The sequence below is a fragment of the Vigna radiata genome, chromosome 9, assembly GCF_000741045.1.
Source record: "Vigna radiata var. radiata cultivar VC1973A chromosome 9, Vradiata_ver6, whole genome shotgun sequence".
NCBI lineage: Eukaryota > Viridiplantae > Streptophyta > Magnoliopsida > Fabales > Fabaceae > Vigna > Vigna radiata.
Window position 1 is genome coordinate 15,156,085 of NC_028359.1, and position 8,266 is coordinate 15,164,350.

An 8,266-nucleotide genomic window follows, 5' to 3' on the forward strand; every position below is an offset into this window, starting at 1 on the left:
TAAATGTAAACTTTTAATTAAAGTTTGGAGTTTGATTCTTATAAATAAATTAAAAATCTTACTATTGATTAAATTCTCTAAAAAATTGCCGTATATTTTAGTCATAAAAATAAAACACCTATATCTAAATATTTACTACAGTCCACCTGAGAAGCAAATGAAGTTAGAAGTTAATGATATGATGAATTATTGTAGCTTTATTAAGGAAACACATTTTTTTTAATATATTACATTAGTTGAGGAATGTAATCAAACATGATTCAAACAATCTGAATATTAATCTTTAAAGTCTCCTCTTGATACAACAATGCAGAAGAGACATTTTTGTGATTATCNGACCATATATTAGAATTTAAAAGAATGACCAAAAAATAAAAGAAAAAATATTACTTATAATGTGTTCTTACATATTTAAAGAGGTTTTCTATAAAGACTAACTTCAAAAAAAAAAAAAAATCAATTTTTGTTTTTCAAAATTTTTCTCTATTCTTCCTTAGTACTTGTCCTTTGGTGAACTAGAATTGTGTATGTAGAAGACACTCTAATGCTCGAAGTTACTTTCGAACATCAATATTATTAAATTTGTAATTAATGAAAACATAAAGAAAATAATTAAATGATTGTATTATTTATAATATAATGTATTGGTTCCTTATCTAGATAGGCTTGTGTTTAAGCTCAGTAGCCCATTTATCTTGTATGAGTCAATTATATGATCGTATTATGCTAAGTTATAGAGTAGTCAATCCACCTTTAGTTTTGATAGACCGACATGTACTCAGATAGGATAGCTAGTGGTAGTCACCATGCTAGCTAGACTTCTTTAATTGTAGACACTTAGGACATATTAGGTTATGTTTTGCTACTCAGCCCAACAATTCTATAGTTTTGCTACTCACCACTTCAGCCCTAACTCTGAACCATTACAACCTTTTTGTCGCTACACTCTTCGAGGCTGGGGGCTATTATACTTGTAAGGTTTCAACCAAAGATACAAGTTTTCTATGCAAAACTTTGTGGGACGACTACCGGCGTCATGTTTGATAAGTCTACTAAGGACCAACTACTACTAATTCTCTAAAGTTCTTTACATGCCTTCATGTTATAAAAAGACTATGGGGTTGTTGTATTGTATATGGTCGAATATCCCTTGACCACATCAAATTGGTTTGTCTTAGGAAGATATGGTATATGCATTCTAAATGCCTACACCCAAACAGGTCTAGCTCGCATGGTGACTACCACTAGCCGACTTGTCAGACTACCTGTCGGTCTTCCAGAGCTAATAGCATACCGACTACTTTGTAACTTAGCAAAATACAATCGTACATCTAACTTAAACAAGGTAAATAGGCTTATACGCTCAAGCTCATGCTAATTCAGATAAGGACCTACAAACGTAATGAATTATATTATAAATAACATAATAATCAAAGTATTTTCTATACATTCTCATTGATTACACATGTAATATCACTAACGTTCGAAGCTGAGTTAAGTATTTAAGTATTTTCTGCAAGTACAATCCTCATTCATCTTATTGAGAACAAGTAGTAAGAATGAAGATGACAAAGATTTTACAAAACGAAAGTTGAAAAAGTTCGTAAAAATAGTCTTTGTAGAGTTTTCGACTTTGTAAGAACACTATTAACTTATAATTTAGTCAATTTTTTAATTTAATTTAATCTAGGATTTCTTTTAATTCACACTTTCACTTCTTCCTATTGATAATTTAAGTTTTTATAAGAAAAGTAAAATAATAAAAATAACTACAATTACATTTATATGAATAATTTTACATTCAGGTGGATCCTACTCTCAAAGGTGGATATGATAAGCACAAAGTTACAAACCAATGCAGTTTCTTGAGGAGGTGACTCCACCATCCACCACAAGATTATGACCGCTAACATACTTAGACTCATCACTGGCAAGATAGAGTGCAGCCTCAGCAATGTCTTTGGGTCTTAGAGTTGGTCCTTTCAAGTTGGCAAGCCCTCTCACAATCCCCTCCATTTTCTCCACCTCCTCTGGAAATGGTAACCCAAAATTCATACCCTCATCATCATCACCTCCTTCCTCATCACAATCACCTATTCTCCAAGCATTCACAAGCATGTTGGTGGCCACCCCAAAGGGGGAAATACAATTCACCCTTATCCCATACCTCCCCAACTCACAAGCAGTGTTCTTGGTTAGCCCCACAATCGCATGCTTTGAGGCAGTGTAAGCATGTGGGCCAAGACCCCCCATCACCCCAGCAACACTAGCAGTGGAAATTATGCACCCAATGCCCTTAGGAATCATGGCCCTTGCAGCGTGCTTGATCCCCAAGGCCATGCCCTTCACGTTCACTTGCATCACACTGTCGAACTCGTTCGGGTCAAAGTTCAGAATGCTTTTGTTCTTCGACTGGTTTCCTAACACCCCTGCGTTGTTGAACATTATGTCCACTTGCCCGTACCGAGAAACTGTGGAACTCACCAAATTCTCAACCTCTTCTTCCACGCTAACGTCGCAGTGCACGTACGTGGCTGAAGGGGCCAAGGTCTCCGCCACCATCCTGCCAAGTGCATCCTCGACATCCGCTATCACCACCCTCGCACCATTCTTCACGAACACTCGCACCGTTGCTTCACCAATCCCTCTCGCACCCCCTGTTACAATAGCAACCTTGCCCTCCAACCTAAAACATAACATCAAACAGTTTACAATCATATCAACAGTTTCTTCACAAATTCGATAAATTTCAGTGTTTTTCATCTCAAGGTACATAGTTCCAATCACTAAAAGTAAATTAGTCCTGGATAACACGATCTTGGAAAGGAATATCAAGTTTAAGTGTGACTAAATCTTAAAGAAAATTATGTAAGAATACTTCAGAGTTTTCACTAAAAAGATCCTAATTACAATGATTATTCAGATAAGAAAAATATCATGCTCTCTATGGCTTGTAAACTCTTTGAGAGATGTAAAGTTTACAATGTCACCTAAAACTAAACTTGTGAACAAAATGTTCATGATTGGTAAAGTTAAGTAAAAGGGAGTGTTTTTCTTTCTGGGGTGGCATGATTTTGCTTCATTTTGGAGGAAAACAGAGGAAATTGAAGAAAACAAAAATAAAAAGGCGCAAAGGGAAAGGGAAGGTGTTCTTTCTCTCATTAAAAAAGTGTACCTTCTTGGTGAAGATGAAAAACTGCTTTCTCTTGAAAGGATAGGAACTGCTTGAAGGGGGTTCTCAGGTATTACTTCAGCTCTACCCATGTTAGTCAGCGGCTGAGTATATTCTGAGGGCAATGGAGAGAGAAAGAGAGAGAGAGAGAAGGCAGAGGCTTACAGAACAAGTGCAGTTAGAATGGAAAACAAGGGTATTTATACATGGAGAGGTTTTTGATATTTGAGGTTGTATTGGTTGGATTTAAGGGTTACATTATTTTCAAACCAAGAATAATATTTATATATTCCCATAGTATTTGTATATCTTTTTACTCATTTCCTTTTTATAATATCACATTTATTTTTTAATACTGCAGTTGTCTATTTTTCACCTTCTTTCACTTTATTATGTCCCAAAAATAAGCAGTTTGAATAACATTTTTTATTTTCAATTTCTTTTTCAGCAAATGTTTGTTATTAATATTTTATTAATAGAAGAGTTGAAGGCACAACTCTATAGTCTTATTTTCCAAATTCGTGTTTGGTATTTTTACCTAGTTGTTATTAAAAAACCATTGTTTTGTTTTTACAGATCTTTATTTCCTGTTGCCAGCCAGGACTCATTTCCAAGTATACAGGATCAATAATATTAATTTCTTTTTTCCCCATAAACCCTAGGTGTACAACACTACGACCTTAAGAAAATAACTAAAAATATATTAACTTGTGTACTGTGTAGACCAACTATACATTTTTTAAATTGAAACTCAATTAAAAATGGTTTGATGTGATCTTGAACAGATTCAAATATTGAATATAATAGTTCGAAGAAATATACATAGGCATTTTCTTAATACCTAACTGAAATATTTTTGTCAAATCTTTGTTTATGTAAAACTTATGTTAAATTATGACTAACCTAATCAGGTGGTCTTTTGCATAACAAAAAGTCAGTTAAGATATTATTTAAGAAAATATAATCTTCTAATCACTTAATTGGACAATTGTTAGTACGTAAAGATTAATTTATATAGCTATATTGTGTAGTTTTATATCCTAACGCGTAATTGAATATGCAGTAGTTTTTTCCACTCATGTGAAGCATGGTTTTTTAAATATAACGACTATATATGCATATTTGAACTCAATACCATTATATAGTTTACTAAATTCATATCTTGTACAAGATCTCTTTCTACAATGTTTTTAGACAATGTACGATGAGTGTTATCATTGCACATGTTAAAATTTGTAATCCTCTTATAACTTAACTTTTAAAACTACAATTAGTGATGTGTAAAAACTTTATTTACTAAGTACAAAGACACACGACTTTAATAAATCACACAAACCATGAAAATTCTAACGAGTTAAATGATCATATATGGTATTATTTCAAAAGGAGTAAGTTTGTTTTTAATGTTGCTTGTCATATAACCTTTGCACCAATTTCTAACATCTAATTTATTTACTAGTACAAAAACAGCGTATAACGTTCAACGTCCAACCACTGAATAGTCAACGTTAAAAATGACTAGTGACATTTTTGTAAATAAATGTATTGTAAAACGTCGAATTGTATGGAATTCGACGTTATATTATGATAATTATTTAAATTAGCGCTTCATTCTCTTTTTTCTTTCTTTTAAACCACCAATAGTACTTCGAGTTCTGTAGGGATTCAACGTATTATTTGTCAGCCAAAAGCCAAAAGGTAACCCCTTTTTAATTCTTTTTTCTTTTAAACCACCAATTATACGTCGAATCTGTTGGGGCTTCGACGTATTATTTGTCAACCAAAAGTTTTCCCTTTTTAATTTGAGCGGGAGATTGAAAATTCATTAATTTTATCTTAGAGTGTGAGATCTTCTTCTCTTCTCAAACTTTTCTCGAACAAAGTTTGACGACCATCACATGTAATCTTTCTTTCATTTGATACAAATGCATGTTAATTAACTACTTTATCTATGATTTTCGTTTGTTTTGACCGATTATTTTCATGTTCTTGTCCTTCATAAACGTATTCTGCTTTCTCTCTCACTGGTGGAAACACTTTATTCTGACGAATCACTGAAGGTTAGTTTTTCATTTCGTTTTAAAGAACTTATTTGTTGAACTTGTTTGTTGTTTTTTTTTTTGACTTGTTTGTTGTTGTTATTTGGTTGAATTTGTTTGTTGTTGTTGTTTGATTGAACTTGTTTGTTGTTGATACTATACTACACGTTCATAGTTCATGCTTTATAAAATGCCAAAAACTGAAATTGGTTGTTTTTCTGCTTTTCAGGTCTCAGAGTTATGAAAAAGGATCACAATTAATTAAAAAAAATAAAAAAAATTGATTAACGCCGTATATTGATAAAATTCGACGTTAAATTTAATGTCAAATTTTTAAATTCAACGTCAATTTTACATCTTTTGATATGACGTCGTTCTCGAATTCGATGTGAAAGGTCCAAAATATTCGACATTGTACGCTGTTTTTGTACTAGTGAGCATATTGTGGATGAAACATTAAGCTTTCTTGATGGCAACCCCTAAAGGGACTTCCCATCCAAAGAAGCATAAACTACACTAAGACTATGAAAGGGAAGTTGAATACAAACTTAATCTTTTCTTTCTAAAGTCTTAGCATCTTTCTCTTTGCTAAATAAACTTCACTTTGTTTTGTAGGGTCTTAATAAAGAGGAGAAACCATGTACATACAAATAAGGAAGGCTACCAAGGATGAAAATCAAGGAACCAAAAAGGGAACCAGATTGCGCTCTAGCCCCCCTAAAGGGCGCCCCAACGCTTGCAACTGGCGCCCCAACCTCCCTAAAGGGCGCCTCAGCGCTAGCAGGTGGTGCTCCAGCGCCCCCCTAAAAGGGCGCCCAGGCGCCAGAAAGCCATGATCATCTTCTGCACACGGATTGCTGACATGGCAGGGCTGTACCTTGCATTCCAAGTTTCCCAGACGGTGTAGCTTCCTAAGCAAGCTTCTTTTACACTTATAATAACTTCCTTAGCACGTTTTGGAGTCACTCTTTCATCTATAAAAGGAAGTCTCCTTACATTGTAAAAGCTAACTTTGAATTGATAATGAAATGNTGTTGAGATTTCTCCAGACATTATTTTCANAGTTCAACTTGCTTGTGCCTATTCTGCACANTCTCCTCTAGCTTCCTTCCCTTNTGGAAGGCTTTCGGAGCTTGAGATTCCTTGATTCACCCTCACACCTTCATTGAAGCATCCATCAAACACTTACCGTGCCACACTTTGCACCTTCATTCCGCTGCCTCCTCTGGCTTGGAAGCTGTTCGTGATTGATTTGGAAGGAACCTTCCATCATTTGGCATCAAGAGCCAACAGTTCTAGCCACGCATCGAGAGCTAAGTGATAGCTTAACTTAATTCCTCTCTTTTTTTTTCGTCTTGTGTTGTTCTTCATATATGTCACTGTTTGATTGACATTTTTTTTTGTTTCATCTGTGTTTGAGTGAATTCTGTTTCGTTCACTGTTCCTTAAGTGTGTTTCTTCATTTTAATCGGTGCTTTTAAGTTGTTTGAGTTAAATTCCACCTTTCACTTTATTTCCGTTTCTGTCACGTCATGCATATTTTTTGCCGTTTTTTTTCTCTGTCTATGTGTTTTGATTATAAGTCAGCCTTTGGTTTTCGTTTCTCCATGTGTTCAATGCATCTTCTCACTCAATTTTGATCACATAAAGCGATGAGGCATTGCCTAGCTTTGATCAAAGCAATATTTGAGTGTTGACCGAGAAGATCCTCTACATCACACGTCATTTCTGGTTTGAATTGATACATTCTGTTGCAGTCCAGAATTATAGTGTTTTCTGTTTTGTACAAGTTTGTTTCATGAGTTTACATGTGCCTAAACTGGTTGCATTTCATTCGCATCACTGAAACTCAAAATCAGTGATCAAGTTCATCAAAATCAGATTTCAGAATCTGCATAAAACTGCATTTCAGGTTTGATAATGTGGAGACTGTTTCTGTCCAGATTTTTTGATTCTACTGCGTGAGACAAGTTTGTTTAATGCATTATTACATGTTCCAAGTGTTAGCAATCAGAATTCACCATTGAATCTCAAAAAGAGTGCTTGAGTTGCTCAAAAATTCATTTTCCCGAGGCTGTTGCTGTCACGGGTTCTACTTTCGTTTTGGCTTTTGCACCGTGCCAGTTTTCATTGCTGTGTTATAGGATGTATGAATCTGCTAGCTATTAATAATCTTGAGCTAGATCTAGTTGCTTAGGTAATTTCTTATTGTTCTCTTGATCCAGCCAACTTTGCATTCCAATTTTTCTTGAAATTTGTCACATATTTGCCAATATTTTACTGCATAATTGGCAACTCAATAGGTGAATTTGAGTTTCTGCTTGTTTTTGTGCATAGCAACTGTTTGATCATGTTTCATTGAACATTTAAAACTTGTTTGCATGGTCTATTTGCTCTTTTCCCAGCCACAACCATCATTTTGCTAGCCATATGCAAGTGTATACCTCATATTGAGATCCTTACTGTTTTGGATCAGTTTCATTGAGTTTGGAGTCAGTTTTGGTGAATTGAAATCAGTTTTGAGCCAAATTGGTATTGACCTGCTGCATCTCCACATTTTACTCATTTTTAGGTAGTGCACTTGTCATATTCTGATGCCATCACTTTCTTTGTTGTCTAGGTGTTTGGACACATCTATTATGATGATATAAAGTTTCTTGAAGTGTCATTAAACCGTTTACCTCACTGCCATTCAAATTCACTACTGCTGTTTCTCATTTATCAGTCACTTTTACTGTTGCTGTCATATTTCAGCCACTATTTCAAATTCAAATTGTAAACTGGTTTGGCAAAAGCTGAGATCTTGTTCCAAAGACAATTAAATCTATACACAGGTGTAAACCAATCTGAAAAAGGCAATTAAACCCCTGCAATCCAGTTTACAAATCAAAAACCAGAAAACACAAATTCTACAGTTCTTTGTGGCATTTTGACAAACAGTTTGGAAATTTAATCAAACAGTTTCACTGCGCAGGGTTTTCCTCATTGTTTTTGAGTTTTCTTGCTTTTATAATCTGTTCTAGTTCCTTTGCTAGGCTCCTTTTGTGTGCCTCCT

The 8,266-nt window shown here is 34.5% G+C and overlaps 1 protein-coding gene across 1 annotated transcript; it reads right to left on the reverse strand.

Annotated features, from left to right (window-relative positions):
* Positions 1–1,757: 1,757 nt before the first annotated feature.
* On the reverse strand, positions 1,758–3,356 carry LOC106773823 (short-chain dehydrogenase reductase 2a). Its single transcript, XM_014660579.2, has 2 exons — positions 3,176–3,356; positions 1,758–2,686 (listed from the first exon to the last, which is right to left on the reverse strand). The coding sequence occupies exons 1-2, from the start codon at positions 3,262–3,264 to the stop codon at positions 1,846–1,848; spliced, it is 930 nt and encodes a 309-aa protein (XP_014516065.1). The 5' UTR covers positions 3,265–3,356; the 3' UTR covers positions 1,758–1,845.
* Between the last annotated feature and the right edge of the window lie 4,910 nt (positions 3,357–8,266).